Here is a 20,120-nt window from a genome sequence, read left to right on the forward strand (position 1 = left end):
CCATCCTGACTACCCGCGGCCCCCGCGCCCCCTCATGTTCCTTCCCCTGCCGTAGTGTCCTGCACAGAAAATCCCCGAAGATGAAGGGAAGACCGGATGACAGGATATACCACTTCAGTAAACAGGTAAGTGTACATGAATTGCTACTTATCAAAACTATAGATCGAATCGAAGTGATGCGATCTATAGTGATAGTAACAATTCTATACCGCAGATCTTCATGAACAGACCCCAGTTAGGCTTAACCATTTCAAACAAAAATATTTTCTTTTATTATTATATTACACACAGTGTAAAAAATGATGATTTGCTCTTACCTCTTGCTTGCTCTCAGGGTCTTCTCCATACTAAGGATGTCTTGCATCTTGTACAGAAACCACTTATCAATATCTGTGAGTTTGTTGATCTCATCAATGGAAATTCCTGTTTCCAGAGCCTAATATAATTCACAATGAGTGATATCAGGGTCATCAACATATTTCTGTATCCTGGAACATTTTATTGCCTATATATTATTATTAGTTATGCCATTATTTTTTTTTGCTGTATTTTTATATTTTAACTCTTATGAAAACTTAATCTGATCACTATATACGTTCCTTGGCAACCCTGAAATTACAGTGCACAATATTACAGTGACCACTTCTCCTTGTTCTCCGCTATTACATTTTCCGCCATTGTCTCTCCCTCATCACCTTGGCCATGCTGAAGACACGTGTGCTGGTGGGCTCAGCCATATCTTTCCTCAGGTTTACGTCTGATGCCCATGCTTTGTTCATAGGGAGGTTTGAGGTGAAGCCATCTATTGATGGGTGGCACATTCTCAGGGCCTTCTGGAAAGTTTCTTGAAATGTACGACCAATGGCCATGACCTGCAAATAGGCAGCAAGAAATGTTCAACACACAGAGGAGTACTCCAATGGTTGACACAAGTAAAAGTCCTTTATGTTAAGTGAATACTTCCAATCGTGTCAAAGAACTTAGCACCAAAGTTGGACGTGGAAGACAACATTGCGCACACGGAACTATTTGAAATTAAAAAAAAAGTCACCCAATGGGAGTGTGGATTTATAATGGGAAGTGAAACACACATCGGAACCTGGAGCTTATGATGCTCACCTCTCCTACGCTCTTCATGGAGCTGCCAATTAATCCTGAGGCACCATGGAAACGATCTAAATCCCACCGAGGTATCTTGGTCACCATGTAGTCCAGACTGGGCTCAAAGCAGGCTGTGGTCTTTCCTGAGACAACATTCCTGATCTCTGGCAGGGGAATACCCAAGGCAATTTTGGCAGCAATGAAGGCAAGTGGATACCTACAAAGGTCGTACATAAACAATAACCTTACTGTGCCAGACAAGTAACTATCTTTATGTTATTTTTAATTTCCATCTTACCCGGTGGCCTTGGAAGCAAGAGCAGAGCTACGAGAGAGTCTGGCATTGACTTCAATGATAACATATTCCAGAGAGGTTGGATGCAGAGCAAACTGTATGTTGCATTCACCAACAATCCCCAAGTGCCGCACAACTTTAATGGAAACAGCCCTCAACATCTGGCACTCTTCATTGGACAGTGTCTGGCAAGGAGCTACGACAATCGAGTCCCCTGTTCATTTAAAGAAACCAAAGTCTTCAGTGAGTTAGTTAAAGGTCTGTCTCACATGGCCAAGAACAGTACTCATTGTTACTCAGGGAAGAGTATAGAGAGTAGCAGAGCTCTAAAGCAGGAAAGTGATCTCCGATAGCTGACATGATGGCTCAATTTATTAAAAAGTTAAACTATTAATTGTTCTTTTGAAATAATAAAATAAGCATTTAAAGAGTTAACTCCCCCATGCTCATTTGCAATTGATTATAGCGTGACAGTAAATTGGGGGTCTTTATATATTACGAACCCAGACAGTTAGACTGTGCTTCCCCCTTCCCCCGACCAGTGTTTCCCAACCTCGGTCCTCAAGGCACACTAACAGTCCAGGTTTTAGTGATATCCATGCTTGGGCACAGATGGTTGGATCAAAATAACTGAGGTTCTAACTAAGACATCTGTGCTCAAGTATGGCTATTCTTAAAACCTGGACTGTTAGTGTGCCTTGAGGGCCGTGGTCGGGAACCCCTGGCCAAGATAGAGTAACCGAAACTCAGGATTATATGACATAGATGTATATGGGAAACCCCTGCAGTTTGGCTGGACAGGGCTAATTATGTAACTATTTAATGTATATAGCAATATGTTATTGGGTGCGGTAGATCTTATTCTCTACATATTTGTAGTTATTTATATGACTGGGAGTTGCCATATTGTTTCCTCCGCTGAGGTCAAACTAAATACTATCCAGAAACATTAACTGAGCACTGGAGAACTATTGTATCGTATCTGACATTGCCAAGCAATAACTGCTGAACAGAAATAAGAGTACCCCCGTGTAGCTAATTTAGAAAATCCATGAAACACGTATATTGTTTTGACTATAGTTTAAGTTTGAAGCCCCCTTGAAATGTACTATGGCTTACCTGTGTGGACCCCCATGGCATCTACGTTTTCCATGTTGCACACAGTGACACAGTTATCCGCCGCATCTCTAACCACCTCATACTCAATCTCCTTCCAGCCTACAACCGATCGTTCCACCAAAATCTGGTTGGTCATCGCCAAAGCCTAGAACAGGAAACAAAGTATATAAGAGTTTTAAAAAAAAATTATGTTTTTATGCTAAAAGATAAGAACATTTACAGATTATTTCAAATTCTTAGATATTATTTTCCGTAACAATACATCTGTATTTCTTTGCACTGTACATTTTATTGATGATATTTATTAGCCTTTCTTAGCAATGTTATATTTTCCTGAAAGTGGATGGGCCTCACATCTACACATCCCAAAGCCTCAAGCCTAGTTGGACATCCTCAATTTCTTTTTTTTAATCTCTGTTTTTGTTTATTAACGACAGCTGTAACAAAACAAATATATCAGTAGATAGTTGTACAATAGAGCTATATAATATGCGAGCATGTCTGTATGTCTGTTTGTCCTTTATGCCAGAGTTTTGGATGTAGTTACACCAAATTTGGCAAGGTGGTGTAGTTTGATCAGGATTAGGTTTTTGCCTAGGTTTGAATTTTGTCAGGGCCACACACTGTCACACAATCCCTAAAAATGGAAGCACTCTTAAATTACACAGGTTCCGGGGCTGGCTCCAGTGGAAATTGGCAGTCTGCCAAAAACCTGTGAAGAAACTACAAAAGTATCCTTTCCAATCTGAACAAGTGTCAAACTTTACAACTAATGCAAATTCATATAAAATCCAGAGTTAGTCCTTTTTAAAGTGACCATATATATTTGTAAGCCCTCTGTGTTTGCATGCAAGGGGCGTAACTAGAACTTTGGGGGCCACATAGCGAGATCTTAAAAGATCTCCCCTAGAGCTAAAAAAAACACATACATTTGCCCCCACACAGAGCCCATTCATGATATGCCACACAAAGCCCATTCAGGTTATGCCACACAGTAGTACCCCATATACACATTATGCCATGCAGTAGTAGTGCTCCTTATGCCTGATGCCACACAGTAATGCCCCTTACAATACACAGTAATGCTCTTTACACATTATACCAGACAGTAATGCCTTTTACAGATTTTGACACATAGTAGTAGAACATATTATTTCACACTATAGTAGTGTCCCTTATACATTATTCCTCACAGCAGTACCCCTTATACACATTATGCCACACAGTAGTGCCCCTTACACATTATGCCCCCCCAGCAACTCACCTCAGCGTGTCCCTCAGCAGCCTCTCGCCTCTCCCTGTGTTCCATCAGCAGCCAGCAGGTGTGGATTTGGTGCTGGGCCACCAGCTAATTACACTCAGGCAGCGGCAGATATGGAATTTTAATCTGCCGCCGGTCACGAGCCAATTGGAGCTCGCAGACCAACAGCCAATCTGGAGCCACCACTACTGATTGGCTGCCGGTCTGCTAGCTCTGATTGCCTCGCAACAGGCAGCCGTATCTCCATGGCTTCCTGTTGGTGCGCCAGCTGTAATCAGCTGGCAGGCTGGCACCAAATCAACACCGTTTCCCTTGGCAGCCATGACGGGACCGGCCCACCTTGTGTGCAACACTGGGTGCAGGGGGAGCGGCTATCCACAGAGGCAGCTCGGGCACCATAGCAGCCCCACCCCTTGCTCCCACATTAGTTATGCTGCTTGCATGCATATTAGCAAAGGGTGGGGTCCTTTTCAGGATCAATGGAATGAGGTTATAGGCGAGGACAATGTAAACAAATAACTAACTTATTTATTAGTTCTATGATCATAATGCCATGTCTTGTATATGTATTTCTTTTCAGTCTAGCTTCTGTTTGAGCTTCTGTAGTCTGTACTGCTGCACTGGACCATTAGGTTACAACTTACTACACTGAGGCCCTGATTCAGAGCCGGACGCTCTGACAGAGCGCTCGCTCTGAATCAGGGCCGGCCATCTGAATTTTAGAGCAGCCTCCTGGCAGCTCGCATAGCTGTGGGTGACCACCCACAGCTATAGCGAGCGGACAAAAAGATGGTCACGACGGGCTTGAGACGAGACCCTTGTGGTAGGGTCTCGTCTGCCGCAAGCCCTGGAGTGCTTTCGGCTCTATCAGAGCCGAGAGCACTCCCACTGACATCACTTGTGATGTCAGTGGGGCCGGCCCCAGACGGAGGCGTTCCCATGTGTGCCCCTGGCACGCCCACCAAAGGGGGCGTGCTGTCACTCACCATCGACAGCACGCCCCCTTTGTAGCGAGACCCATAGCGACGGCTTGGCCATCGCTATCCGGGTCTCACGCATGCGCACGACGGAGCCGGCTCCCTCGTGCGCATGCGCACTGGGCCAACATCGACCTGCTTGCGAGCGCTCAGCACAGGCGAGCGGGTCTGAGTCAGGCCCTGAGTACTATGGATGTGCTGCTGCTTTGATAGAAGTGAATAGACCTTGCTGAGTAATTCCCCCTGCTCTGAAGTGTCCGCTCTTACCTTTGTTGCCAGGTCTGTGAGTGTTTGCTTATCAGGACAGAGACCTGACCCCAGGCCGCCCAGGGCATATGCGGATCGGATCATAACCGGATAGCCAATTTTGTCAGCTGCTTCCAGGGCATCTTTCACCTACAAGTACAGATTTTTGTTGTACTATTAATATGACAATTTTACATCTATATACACAGCATATACAATAATGAGATAACACGGTTCTAAAGCTATTATAAACCTGGCATATATTCATATTTTAATCCTTCTTTATTAGTTTATGGTAAGTGCCTTAAAATCAAAAGATCAGTTGAGTTCTCAATATCACTTCCACAATTTAATGCCGTGTTTGGGAAACTATGGGGCCTGTTCATGATGTTAATTAGAATTAACATTCTAACTCGCCACAGATTCCGGAGCAATTCATCATTGCTCCGGCGTGGTGACAGCTGATGCGATATCAGCTGTCCCCACGCGCGGCTTCACTACTCCTTTTCAGAGCAGTGATGAGAGTGCACATGCGTGACCTACAGGTCACTCATGCGCACAAGAGCCCCGACGTCTGGCGGAAGGAGCAATACACAAGCGGGAGCATTCACCATCTGAAGATGGCGAATGCTCCCGCAGTCAAGCTCCGAAAATATTGTATTTACAGAGCTTGATGAATTCTGTCCCCATACTAGTGTATGGGGACAGCGGGTCATTCCACAAAAGGAAGGTAAGTAGGAGACATCTGTGATACCAGTGTATGGGGACAGCAGGCCATTCCGCCAGAGGAAGGTAAGTAGGAGATATCTGTGATGCTAGTGTATGGGGACAGCGGGCCATTCCACAAGAGGAAGGGAAGTAGGAGATATCTGTGATGCTAGTGTATGGGGACAGCGGGCCATTCCGCCAGAGGAAGGTAAGTAGGAGATATCTGTGATACTAGTGTATGGGGACAGTGGGCTATTCCGCCAGAGGAAGGTAAGTAGGAGATATCTGTGATACTAGTATATGGGGACAGCGGGCCATTCCGCAAAAGGAAGGTAAGTAGGAGATATCTGTGATACTAGTGTATGGGGACAGCGGGCCATTCCGCAAAAGGAAGGTAAGTAGGAGATATCTGTGATACTAGTGTATGGGGACAGTGGGCCATTCCGCAAAAGGAAGGTAAGTAGGAGACATCTGTGATACCAGTGTATGGGGACAGCAGGCCATTCCGCCAGAGGAAGGTAAGTAGGAGATATCTGTGATGCTAGTGTATGGGGACAGCGGGCCATTCTGCCAGAGGAAGGTAAGTAGGAGATATCTGTGATACTAGTATATGGGGACAGCGGGCCATTCCGCAAAAGGAAGGTAAGTAGGAGATATCTGTGATACTAGTGTATGGGGACAGCGGGCCATTCCGCAAAAGGAAGGTAAGTAGGAGATATCTGTGATACTAGTGTATGGGGACAGGGGGCCATTCCGCAAAAGGAAGGTAAGTAGGAGATATCTGTGATACTAGTGTATGGGGACAGCGGGCCATTCCGCCAGAGGAAGGTAACTAGGAGATATCTGTGATACTAGTGTATGGGGACAGTGGGCCATTCCGGGAGAGGAAGGTAAGTAGGAGATATCTGTGATACTAGTGTATGGGGACAACGGGCCATTCCAGGAGAGGAAGCTAAGTAGGAGATATCTGTGATACTAGTGTATGGGGACAGCTGGCCAGTACGGGAAAGGAAGGTAAGTAGGAGATATCTGTGATACTAGTGTATGCGGACAGCGGGCCATTCCGCCAGAGGAAGGTAACTAGGAGATATCTGTGATACTAGTGTATGGGTGTAAAGGAAAAGGGAGAGATTCCGCACAGAACCAAAAAATTAGAAAATATTAGAAAAGTATTATAACCAACCATATTACATTTATAGATATAAATCATCATAACTCAGTGTTGGTGGTGCTCCCACAGCCTAAAACAGTATATATTCAAACACAAAGAAAGAAGTAAGGCTCTTTGTTGGGGCACACTTAGAAGAATTATTCAAAGATAATAAGTTTTAAAAATTAACTTTTAATATAAATATTAAAAATAATATTTAGAGGTACCAATAATAACAAATATAAATAAATTGGCGAAAATATTTATTAAGACAATTTCTGCAATTCACATACCACACAAGAAAAATAGTGAATATACTATGATGAAATAGGAAAATACCATAGATATTGGTATACAAGTTACACCATGTGCCGTCCTATTAACCCCAATAAAACAGTGCAGATATTTTTATCCTACAGTACCAGGTCTTCCTAGACGGTCTCCCATACTAGTAATAACCAGGCTTTTACCGTATCGCTTCCAAGATCAGACGGGTTTGGGCATGATCAGTAAAATATGACTGTAGGTTTAATTGGTGTCACTGAAAGTAATTGGGGATCTGCCCTATGCACATGACATATACTTGTAGAGGAGAAATGTAGGACTGTTTACAACAGAAACGTCCAATTGATTGGTGATAAATTTCAAAAGAAGGAATGCAGCAGCATACCTTACTAGTGATGCACACATAGCATAGTAAATAATATGACTGAGAGTATTGAAGATAACATCGATGTGCAGCACATATGATAGAAATCCTAAATCAAATGGTATTAAGCAATAAAAGAAAAAAAGAAAGGAAACATTGGTAAATGGACTACGTATGTTAATCAAAATTAATTGAGAGCAACACCCAAATGTATCTTAAGCTACATCTATGTACTCAGCATAGAGGATATCAACACCCTGTTTAAGCTGGGTAAAGAATAATAGGGTTAAATATCCCACATAGATATCAAGAGTACATATTTAGGTTTAGAGCAAGAAAAATTAACATTCAGTCAGCATAAAGAAAGAAACATCATATATATACCAGTTCATCAGATAACAATTTCAACCTCAGTAATTAAGCTAACCAAATTAATGATCTATCAATATATTGCAACCTGATCAAAAATATAAGGTTGTCAGACCAAGTAATCAGCTGTTGGCTGAATAAATACAATGAACCATAGGCAATGTATTGATATATAAATAAAATGTAGATTCCGCAAGCTGACAAAGAAGAATATGGACTAGAAATATTTGCTCCCCTAATAGCAAGTTGCAGATGATCACATGAAAATAAGATAAGTATTAATTAGGGCTAATCAGATAGAACATCTGCCAGTAACATACAATACCAGTGTGGAGTGATAATGAGTCCCGTCCGTGCACTGACTTGGTCTCAAAGAAACATTAGCAGATTAGTCATCAGCCGAGAGGACGCGCGTTTCGCCCATGTTGAGGCTTGTTCACCTCTGTGGTGAGACCAAGTCAGTGCACGCTTAAACAGGGTGTTGATATGCTGCTGCATTCCTTCTTTTGAAATTTATCACCAATCGGACGTTTCTGTTGTAAACAGTCCTACATTTCTCCTCTACAAGTATATGTCATGTGCATAGGGCAGATCCCCAATTACTTTCAGTGACACCAATTAAACCTACAGTCATATTTTACTGATCATGCCCAAACCCGTCTGATCTTGGAAGCGATACGGTAAAAGCCTGGTTATTACTAGTATGGGAGACCGTCTAGGAAGACCTGGTACTGTAGGATAAAAATATCTGCACTGTTTTATTGGGGTTAATAGGACGGCACATGGTGTAACTTGTATACCAATATCTGTGGTATTTTCCTATTTCATCATAGTATATTCACTATTTTTCTTGTGTGGTATGTGAATTGCAGAAATTGTCTTAATAAATATTTTCTCCAATTTATTTATATTTGTTATTATTGGTACCTCTAAATATTATTTTTAATATTTATATTAAAAGTTAATTTTTAAAACTTATTATCTTTGAATAATGCTTCTATGTGTGCCCCAACAAAGAGCCTTACTTCTTTCTTTGTCTTTGAATATATACTAGTGTATGGGGACAGCGGGCCATTCTGCAAAAGGAAGGTAAGTAGGAGATATCTGTGATACTAGTATATGGGTACAGCGGGCCATTCCGGGAGAGAAAGGTAAGCAGGAGATATCTGTGATACTAGTGTATGGGAACAGTGGGCCATTCCACAAAAGGAAGGTAAGTAGGAGATATCTGTGATACTAGTGTATGGGGACAGTGGGCCATTCCGCCAGAGGAAGGTAACTAGGAGATATCTGTGATACTAGTGTATGGGGACAGTGGGCCATTCCGGGAGAGGAAGGTAAGTAGGAGATATCTGTGATACTAGTGTATGGGGACAGCTGGCCATTCCACAAAAGGAAGGTAAATAGGAGATATCTGTGATACTAGTGTATGGGGACAGTGGGCCATTCCGGGAGAGGAAGATAAGTAGGAGATATCTGTGATACTAGTGTATGGGGACAACGGGCCATTCCTGGAGAGGAAGGTAAGTAGGAGATATCTGTGATACTAGTGTATGGGGACAGCTGGCCATTCCGCAAAAGGAAGGTAAATAGGAGATATCTGTGATACTAGTGTATGGGGACAGTGGGCCATTCCGGGAGAGGAAGGTAAGTAGGAGATATCTGTGATACTAGTGTATGGGGACAACGGGCCATTCCGGGAGAGGAAGCTAAGTAGGAGATATCTGTGATACTAGTGTATGGGGACAGCTGGCCATTCCGCAAAAGGAAGGTAAGTAGGAGATATCTGTGATACTAGTGTATGGGGACAACGGGCCATTCCTGGAGAGGAAGGTAAGTAGGAGATATCTGTGATACTAGTGTATGGGGACAGCTGGCCATTCCGCAAAAGGAAGGTAAATAGGAGATATCTGTGATACTAGTGTATGGGGACAGTGGGCCATTCCGGGAGAGGAAGGTAAGTAGGAGATATCTGTGATACTAGTGTATGGGGACAACGGGCCATTCCGGGAGAGGAAGCTAAGTAGGAGATATCTGTGATACTAGTGTATGGGGACAGCTGGCCATTCCGCAAAAGGAAGGTAAGTAGGAGATATCTGTGATACTAGTGTATGGGGACAGTGGGCCATTCCGGGAGAGGAAGGTAAGTAGGAGATATCTGTGATACTAGCGTATGGGGACAACGGGCCATTCTGGGAGAGGAAGCTAAGTAGGAGATATCTGTGATACTAGTGTATGGGGACAGCTGGCCATTCCGCAAAAGGAAGGTAAGTAGGAGATATCTGTGATACTAGTGTATGGGGACAGCGGGCCATTCCTGCTTTAACGTATTGATGAATGGCCCGAACACTTAATTTTTACAATTGCAGGTGAAAATTTTAATTTTCACCTGCTTTTGTAAAAATTAAGTGATGATGAATAGGCCCATCAATCTCAAATACAAGTTTTTCACCTCTTTGTAAAGATTTCTGTATCACTCAGAGAGTTAGTGTAAAAATGTATATGACATACTGTGGGAGCGTCTGCATTTTTCATAAAAAAAAAGGGAAGGGAGGACGATACATTCTGCTCTTCTGTACGACATATCAGAGGTTTATTCAGGTTACGTCCCACTTTAATTATTCAACAGCTTTTCTCATTAATCAGTATTCTTTCACACGGGAAGTATTAAAGGTTGAGTCTCCCATATCCAAAATGCTTGGGACCTTGAAGTATTTTGGATGTCGGATTTTTCCGTATTTTGGAATATGTGTATACCATAATGAGATATCTTGTGAATGGGACCCAAGTCTAAACACAGAATGCATTTATGTTTCATATACACCTTATACACATGGACAGGATGTACTAACCTTGCGGAGTACATCCCCCCAGACATCGCATTGTTACTGATCGCATATGCACTAACATATGCGATCAGTACCGCAAAGGACAGCTCCTCCGTTAAGAGGTGTCGTTTTCGATCAGCGCTGCGCCGTGGACTTCCGGGTTTATGACCCAGGAGTCCATCTGCACATGAGCAAAGTGATGCGGGAGCCGCGGGGCATGCTGGGAGGGATCCGATCGGATCCCTCATACCAGCACAATGTGATAGAAGCCCATAGGCTTCTATAGGGTAATGGCAGCAAAAGCTGGCGTTACCCTCCGCATCGGAGCCTTGGCGGCTAGCCATTGATACATATGGAAAATGCGTTAAAACCCCCAAAACAGGGTTTTTACTGCATTTTCCATTTAGAACATCCCAGCCAGAGGCCCGTATTCAAATTGAGGCAAAAAGACCAGACTTTTCGCCTTCTTCGCCTGTTTTCCAGGCGGAAAAGTATCACGTGCGTGCTCGCTATTCCCCATATTCAATTCCAAAGTAGGCGAAATCGAGAAAGGGTAAAACTTGGATAGGAAAAAAAAACGGGAATTTTCGGGAAATAATTGTAGGACCCCCCTAAAGATGTCGAGACCTCTGGAATCACTATGGGTACCCCCCGTTTTTGCCTGCAGAAGATAGTCGGCTTTTTAAATAGATGCGGCAGGTGGTTATTTTTCCCGACATTGAAGAAGTGATGCAGAAGAGCACTTAGGTTTTTTTTTCTTTTAAAAGTGGTCCCATCGAATGCATATTTCTAAGTCCCTAAAGGTAATTTTAATAATTCTTCAAAAATACAGCTGCCGCTACTCTGCGCAATGAAAAAAACACCTGCCAGATACTTGGGGACCCCACCAGAATTAATTTCATTAGTTTGGCATTTTGTTTCCCTATTTATTTTTTTTCACCCCAAAATTTTGAAATTTTTTTTTTTGGAGTGTCCCATTTTTTTTTTGCACATTTCGTTTTAAGGGGGCATTCCCAAGGGTGCAGGCTATTTTTTTAAGCCTGCACCTCTAAACCCAAAATCTGCACTTTTTTTCACCTGCTATAGGTAATTGAAAAATGATCCCTGTTTTTTTAAAATGACCGTTTACCCCATTTACGAAAAAAAATGTGAATTTTCGGGAAATATGCCTGGGACCCCCCGAAAGATGTCCAGACATGGGGGATCACTTTGGGTACCCCTATTTTTGCCTGCTGAAGGAATCGGGGTTTGTATTAGGCGCAGCTGGGTTTTTTTCCCGACATTGAAGAAGTGATGCAGAAGAGCACTTGGGCGCAAGCATATTTTTAAGTCCCTAAAATTATTTTTTTAAATTCTGCTGCTGGCACCCACATTGAAGAAAACACCTGCCGCATACTTCCAACCCCCTCTGGAATCTATTTAACTATTTTAGAAGTGTTTTTTCCTAATTTTTTTATTTCAACCCAAAATGTAAAAAAAAAATTTGGGGTGTCCCGATTTTTTTTTTTTTACACAGATCATTTTAAGGGGTCATACCCTAGGGTGCAGGCTAATTATTTTAAGCCTGCACCCCTAAACCCCAATTCTGCTTTTTTTTTCGCCAGCTAAAGGCACGCGAATATTTATCCCCGTTTTTTTACATTGACTTTTCGCCCTGGCGGACCAGAGTGCCGGAGGAAGACGTCGGGGGACCTGTCCACGCTGACACAAGTAAGTTCTACCTGCTATTTGCCACCTCACAGTGGCGAATAGTAACTCCATCAAATTCCGAAAATACATCATTTTCGGAATTTGATGAATACCATAATTTCCATATCCCCATAGTAATGTACTAATGTATGGGGAGTGTGGAAATTAACGCAGGGGGACTTAGCAAGGAGATATCGGTGATATCTCCTGTGCTAAGTGTCATCATGAACACTAAAATAACGTTATTTAAGGAAAATGTCCTTAAAAACGTTATTTTAGTGTTGATGAATAGGCCCCTTTGTCTCCTAACACTGCTTAGTAAATAGACCCCTTTATCTCCATCCACTTTATCTGTCTCCAAGACCTAGACCCGTTGTTGGTCTGTCTGCGCCAAGCAGCGGCCTTACCGATTCAACGGCGAAGCTGGGCGCAATGGGTTCCTTAATCTCATTCAGTTTGTCAGAGAAGAGCTGCCTGTCTTCTGTGAACATGATGGATTCCACGGAGGTTCCCAAAACTCGGACGCCATATTCCTTAAGCACCCCCCGTTTGAAGAGCTCCACTCCTGCCATGATAGTAATAATACAGGTTGGTACAAATGTTGATACACCTACTTACTACAATATAAAAGACTTAATTTTATTATATATAGAATCTAACATTTATCACTAGATAACTGTATCCTATGGTTACGACCCTCATCATGGCATACTCACCGCAGTTCAGGGCAGTCTGCCCACCCATCCCCAGTATGATTCCATCTGGTCGTTCTGCCTTGATGACCTCGGTGACAAACTGTGGTGTGATAGGTAGGAAGTAGACGGTATCGGCCTGCTTGATGCCCACCTCGTTGGTCTGGACGGAGGCGATGTTGGGGTTCATGAGAACAGTTTTCACATTCTCTTCCTGTAGACCAAAGTTCACATGAGACAGCCACATCTTACTTATAACAAGCAACTTAGTACATAGTACATCTTGGTAGAGCAGCCAGATACGTATTAAAGGGTCACGTTATTATAGACGTTACCATGTCCAGCAAAACTTAGCATATGCCATGTGTGGCTACCTTGTAATTGGATTGAATATAAATGAAACAGCTGTGTACAAGGTAGAATTGAGGCATTTCATCTCTAAGGATCCCCACACACGTTATAGCGGCCGATCCGACGGATTGCAACGGTATCGCAGCTGTATTGTCCGTGTGTGGGCATGATATCGGTCACTGCACGCTCCCGTGGGGTCGTCCACCGCTCCTCCAGATCTTTCTGTCTGCACAAGAGATCTGGAGAATCGACGGATGATCTCATGCTAGTCTATACGGGGGGGTAGGTGGAGTGGGCCTTTAGTCCTTTGCAGAGATCTTTTATTCTATGGGGCCTATTTATTAAGGGGTTTTTTTTTTTAAATAAAATGATTTAGAAACTGCAGTTTCTGCTAATTTTTGTGAGCTATATGATTGGTGCTATGTACTAAGAGCCTAATGCAGGAGATTTCACAGAAAACGCCTGCAAAAGGCTAATTACTGCTGCAGATCACAGTCCCCATTATTATCAATGGGGACTACGGTCTGACCCCCTATGTAGCAAACTCCGAAAAGTTTAGCTTTTTGGAGTTTGGCCCCGTTATTTGACTCCATCTTCAGAGGTTGTAAACTGCTATAAGCCTATGGAGGCTTTACTCGCAGGAAAATAATCTTCTGATCCCTCTCCTGCAGCCTCGGGACGGCTACAAAAACTCACACTACACGCAAGCTGTTATCGCAACTGTGATGGTTTAAAAGAGGAGGGGGCTTTTGTGCAGACTGTGTGCGGGCCCCCTCCTCTTTGCGGTGCAGTAGACTGGCATTGTCCCAGAGTCTATTGAGCATACACAGGTCTCCGGTAACATGGTGTCAGCGCCCTGGTCCCGGAGACATCTCTATGTTGCATGTGCAAATCTCCGGGAAAATGGCCACCACGCCATTATCCTGGTGATTTGTGCCGTTGCTGCAGCACAAGGTACTGGAATCCTGAAAGGTATTAAACATGGGTGCAGGGTGTGCAGTGTGGACCCCCCTGGAACCAGGGCCCCGTGTGCACCGCTCATCCTGTACATATTTATAGATGGGGCCAAGATATGAAAAGCTACTTTAAGCTTCGAAGCTTGGTAAATGGGCCATTTTCCCAGTCCTCATAGAACGCTGCTTTTACAACGCAGGGACCCCATCAGATATCGCCCTCACAACAAATCTATTCGCTACATTAAATAATGCGCCAATCCTTAAAAAATTTACATTTTCAGATGAATGGCTGCAAAAATAGTTTTTTGATGAATTGCCCCCCCCCCAGCCAAATGTATTGGGAGATTTGCTTCAATGTCAATATACTGCATATGAAAAGCATTAGTGATACTATTTATACGTATTATGTTCATAAAATCAACATTAAGTCATGGAGCGAGATAACACGTATGCTGTTTAGCAATGCTCATGATAGAAAATGTTTCTACTGTGCTACAGTCAGAGGTAAAACCTTTCACTTACTTTCATAGCTTTCACCGCCTGAGACCCGGAATAGTCAAACTCTCCTGCTTGTCCAATGGACAGACCGCCGGAGCCCAGGATCAGGACTTTAGACACCTGCAAACGGGGAGATTTAAGACAAGCAGCAAGACATTAAAAAGGAGATTTAAGCTTCTCTGTAAGGCACTGGAGTCCATTAAAAAATTATTGAATTTATATTATAATGGATGAGAACTATGTTTTTGACTCCTGGGGGTGTATGTACTAAGCATTGGTCCTAAAAACCCGGCACTTGAAAGGGTAATGACTTTACTAGAAACACACAGCTAGAACACTGCCTTTTAAATTTCAGGCATGCACACAATCAGAAGCGCTGTGTTTTAGAACACGAGGCTTAGTACATAACCCCCCCAAGTCTCAATTTCTTAAATTTTAAAGAAAAGTGAAGATCTTGTATCTTTCTTACATCAATTCTCTTAGACTGCAGAGCTGGTTTGGGCATCACCGATGTCAGGGTGGTGCCTTTGCCCTTCTTTATCATTGACATGAAGACATCAAACAGGAACTGAAATCCAAAAACAAAAATATCAGTATACAGCGAAAAGAGTATGAAGTATTAATTGCTAGCACAGCAGAAGTATAGTAAGTCCAATAGACGTAGCATCTTTTCTATAACACTTTAATAGTGATTGTTGCACCCTACCTCTGTGTCAGTAGGACCAGGGTTGGCCTCAGGGTGGAACTGTGCAGTGAAGATGGGTTTGGTCTCATGCATGATGCCCTGTGAATACAGATTAAGCCATATTTAGATATATTCTTGCTCATACACATTATAGGCTTAGGAACCTTCCTTACCTCGTTGCTTTGGTCATTGATGTTCACAAAAAGTGGCTTCCAACCTGCAGGCAGGGATTTACTGTCCACCCCATAGGCATGGTTCTGCGCAGTGATGAAGGCCTGTCCATTCATTGCGTTCATAACAGGCTGGTTCTGCCCCCTGCAGGAAGGAACACAAGGCGTGATAAGTTATCGGAACTAGTCCCATTAGAGACCATAATGAATGTACTAATTAAATGTACTCATTGCAGGTTCTAATATGGGGGAGATTAATGAAGCCTTGGAGAGAAATAACGTGGCGAGAGATAAACAACCAACCGATCTGCTCCTAACTGTCACTTGACAGGCTGTGTTTGAAAAATGACAGTGAGAAGCTAATTGGCTGGTACTTTATCTCCCTCCACTTTACCTCTCCCCAAGTTTTGATACATCTCCCCATGTCTTTCTAAGGCGTATAAGTGTCTTTTTTACCGGTCTGTGTGTGTTTGCAACAGAGCAAATCAATACTTGGAATGCATTAAAATGCTCCCAACCCACCACATTCTGGGCCTCATTCAGAGGCGGTCATAGGATGCAAGCGGTCGTTCTGAAACAGGGCGGCCGCTTGCATCCTGAACGGCCGCCTCCATGTCGGTCGTTAGGCTGTGGGTTAACACCCACAGCGTCAGGACCATCGCGACCATCGGGGCTTATGACGAGACCCTAAGGTAGGGTCTTGTCAACCTTAAGCCCCAGTGAGCTTCCTGCTCTGTTTGAGCAGGAAGCTCCCACTGACATAACCGATGATGTCAGTGGGGCCGCCCCCAAACGGCAAGCGTTCTGACAGGAACGCCTCCGTTTGGCCGGGCATGCCCCCGGCCCGCCCAACAAACGGGGCGAGCAGTCACTCAACATCGACAGCTCGCCCCGTCTGCTACGAGACCCCTAACGACGGATCACCCGTGGAGCAACATCGACCCGGTCACGAGCTCGTAGAGCTAACGACCGAGTCTGAATAAGCTGCTCTGTCCATCCAGGCACAGGCAGTCGTAGCAGGCAGAATATCGCATATCTGTATGGCTGTATAGACGTGCGCACACTGTTCTGGGTACACGCACAAGACAATCTACGCCAACTGCATAGTACTCACTGTGCATCAGCCCCATAGTAATTCTATGGACAAGGTGAGTTTCAGTGTATGGGAGAGAGTTATTTTCCCTGATATGCGATGGGAGCAGACGAATAACTATAAACGGCGTCCCATGAGTCTACTTGTAAGTTTGGGCATTTCAATTAGTGCAATTTGCACGTGGTTTACTGTCATTAATGTCAGACACTACATAGTGTCTAACTAATACATATATTCAGGTGATTTACTGCTATTAACGTGTAATTTATTTATACACCTTTACACGTCCGTAGCTAGGATAGTGCGGCCGGTGCCATGGCACAGGGCACCACAGGTCAGGGGGCACTGTTTGGGCCTGTCACATTTCTGTTTATTATCATTCTTGCTTGTAGCTTCCTCTTATTTCATCCCCAGCATCTCCTGGCCTCCCCTCTCTCTTCCCTGGCCCTTCCCCATGAAGCCATGGCCCTTTTTTGGGTGCATTATGTCCCTTTGAAAAATGAGGGGGGCGCCAATGGTCTTTCTGGCACAGGGCACCAAAAAGTCTAGTTACGGCTCTGCACCTTTACATTGTATAATTATTGCCTGCTGCAGCTAAACTGTAAGCTTTAATTCCCTTCGTTTTCACTGTACGTTGTCATAATATTTTGAAGTGTCATCCTACCTGTTCGCCATGGGCAACCTGTATGTCTTGGCACCAGCTGCCAAAGCTGCGATTTCATTCCCCTTGCAGATACCAAACATCGGCTCAGGGCGGTCACTGTTAAAGACCTGAGGATTTATGGGGAAAGAAATGAGCTTACCAAACTACACACCACATACAGTATGCGGGCCTGCGAGTGCTCTGGGGAGCTGGCTTACCTTCTTCAGGTTTTGTATTAGCGGCTGGGCCATTTCTGGGTTCCCGGGTCCACTGGTAACTAAGAGACCGTCGTATTCCATTTTGGAGAAGTCATGATTCCAGGGGACAAGATTGACCTCTGCCCCTCGCTACAGTGAGAGGAATATACATATGTAAGACTGACATGAAAATATTCTCAGGCTACGTTCTAACAAGGCTTGAAGAAAACATCAGAGACCTTTCATATGGTCAAAGGCATGCTGAGAGAGTAGTTCGCCAATGTAGGCTCACTGTTTTTATTTCACTTTTTTTTTTAAATAGGTGATCAAGGTCGCATCCATTAATAATCTTTCATTAAATATAAAAATTTATAAATCATTTTTGAGATCAGAAAACAATTTAGAGATCCGGAAACAACCGAAAACTTAATTTTTATCGGAGGTTTGACCGCAATATAGGCTTTGATGCATCCCGTCCAATATATGGGAAATGTAAAAAAACAAAAACTTTTTAGTACTATTAACTATTACTAATCGGCGCTATTATATTCCCCAACCAGCATTCCAATTTCCATCCACCTTTCCCCGTCTTACCTTTACCAGCTGACGGATGATGTTGTGTTTCACGCCACAGTCCACGGCCACAATCCGGACAGGGTTCCCTTTACCAAATACTTTGATCTCCTAAAATGACATGCAGGAAAGTAACAATTTAAAGACTATCCCTTTCATGTTGCCCCTTCTGCAAACCAGCTGTGGGTCTGATACCGAGATCCGTATGAAACTGCCATACACACACCTTATAGGAAAGTCTGGCTGCATGGCCATGACACTGCCAGAGACAGACCTTTCCAATGTCTACAATTGTTGCCGCCCAGAAACGTCAATTGCACTGACGGAGATCTGACCACTGACGGAGCCTCCATCTACTGTAATATCGTATACCTGGTGCAGCGCATGTGTAGTCTGCAAATATTTGTTAGATTGTCCTCTATTGGCCTTGGATGGGCCCTTTACACCCACCAAACACGAGCACCTGCCTTATAGGAATACTGCACACAACTATGACATGTTGATTAGCTCCCAAATATGTTTTATATGCTCAAGGTAAACATTAGTATCTATTTAAAGCATTCATTCTTTTACTTGAGATGCGGATGAAAGCTTTGCTCCATTAGGCCCTGCCCCTCACGGCATACAGTCACGAATTCTGCACCCCCCTCCCCATGGATCCTCCATACCCGGCATTACGCTCCACCGTCCTGCTCACATTTCATTCGGAAGGTGGGGGCAATGCGGTTTAGCCAGTTTCTCTTCCAGGGGACCCCACAAAAACGCAGGCGTCTCCCCAATGTTTTGGGAGACTAGGTAAGTATGACTTAAAGTTATCTGTGACCACGGCAGATTACTAGAGATGATAAGAACTCTTCAGTCTGTTCCCCTTTTTATAGGAATATTGTAGATTTGCAAAGTCCCAAAAAACTTCAAAATGTAAAAAAGTTTTGAACACACTACATATACTGTACAGTACATTAGGAGTCTTTAACATGCAGTCCTCCAGTTGCTGTGGAACTACACGTCCCAGCATACTTTGGCACCGTTTTGCTATTAGGGCATGCTAAAATTGTGGCAGGGTATGCTTGGGTTTGTAGTTCCAAAGCAGCAGGAGGGTGCTTGTTAAATGCCCATGCTGTAGATTTATTCCTCAGGAATGCTGGGATATATCACATACAGTAGTGTAGTGGCATCTTATAACTTGAGATATAGGGAATTATACTGTATGTTACACTGAGAAAGGCATTTGTGGCAGATGTCAGTGCAGCTTAGTAAATATCTGCACAGTTACACCGCTACCTGTCTCCATGACATTACCTTTAGTAGCTCTAAGGAAACTGCACATTGGTATCAGCCAGGTACCCATAGGTAATCATGTGATCACGCAGACAGTTTTCACCTTCAGTTGATTTTAGTGTCTTAAGTTTGTGCAAACAATCGTCACTGCGCTCATTGCGTTCCTTTTCTAGATTCCTACTGTGCTTTTTAGCCATGCATTTATATCATCACACAGAATTGTTTACTTTAATTGTTCTGGGATATGACACATTACTCAGAAAATCAGCAGTCTCCCCGACAGTTTTCGGAACAGTGAAAGTTAACCCTCCAGATGTTGTGGATTCAGCAACCAGAGGATGTACTGTACTGTAGCTGTGGTCCGTACAGTAGATGCAGCTAGAGTAGACTTTATTGTACATGACACTGGGAGATCCATCAAGCCCCGGTACTAGAGGGCGGGGACAAGGGTGTGAGGGCATGGGCACACTCCTTCGTTAATATCAGAGCCCTCTTTACATGTTGTGTCACCTGATCCATGATATATTGGAGGGGCGTGGCTGTCCCTACTCGAAAGCACGGGCCCCAGACAGCGAAGGGCCCAAGTGCTTTG

At 43.7% G+C, this 20,120-nt stretch overlaps 1 protein-coding gene across 1 annotated transcript in view; it reads right to left on the bottom strand.

Moving 5' to 3' along the window:
• The window catches only part of CPS1 (carbamoyl-phosphate synthase 1), a 72,407-nt gene that overhangs the window by 34,999 nt on the left and 17,288 nt on the right, over window positions 1–20,120 (bottom strand). Inside the window, exons 7-21 of the mRNA XM_088474143.1 lie at window positions 18,272–18,361; window positions 17,699–17,827; window positions 17,502–17,608; window positions 15,748–15,889; window positions 15,596–15,673; window positions 15,359–15,457; window positions 14,914–15,009; window positions 13,109–13,298; window positions 12,800–12,957; window positions 5,021–5,149; window positions 2,516–2,660; window positions 1,400–1,610; window positions 1,120–1,318; window positions 696–872; window positions 318–436 (exon numbers count right to left, since the gene is read on the bottom strand). Coding sequence (XP_088330269.1) covers window positions 318–436; window positions 696–872; window positions 1,120–1,318; window positions 1,400–1,610; window positions 2,516–2,660; window positions 5,021–5,149; window positions 12,800–12,957; window positions 13,109–13,298; window positions 14,914–15,009; window positions 15,359–15,457; window positions 15,596–15,673; window positions 15,748–15,889; window positions 17,502–17,608; window positions 17,699–17,827; window positions 18,272–18,361 — 2,069 coding nt within the window. The remainder of the gene's footprint in view (window positions 1–317; window positions 437–695; window positions 873–1,119; window positions 1,319–1,399; window positions 1,611–2,515; window positions 2,661–5,020; window positions 5,150–12,799; window positions 12,958–13,108; window positions 13,299–14,913; window positions 15,010–15,358; window positions 15,458–15,595; window positions 15,674–15,747; window positions 15,890–17,501; window positions 17,609–17,698; window positions 17,828–18,271; window positions 18,362–20,120) is intronic.

The sequence above is a fragment of the Taudactylus pleione genome, unplaced genomic scaffold (genome assembly GCF_031769625.1).
Source record: "Taudactylus pleione unplaced genomic scaffold, aTauple2 ptg000147l, whole genome shotgun sequence".
Taxonomy (NCBI): Eukaryota; Metazoa; Chordata; class Amphibia; order Anura; family Myobatrachidae; genus Taudactylus; species Taudactylus pleione.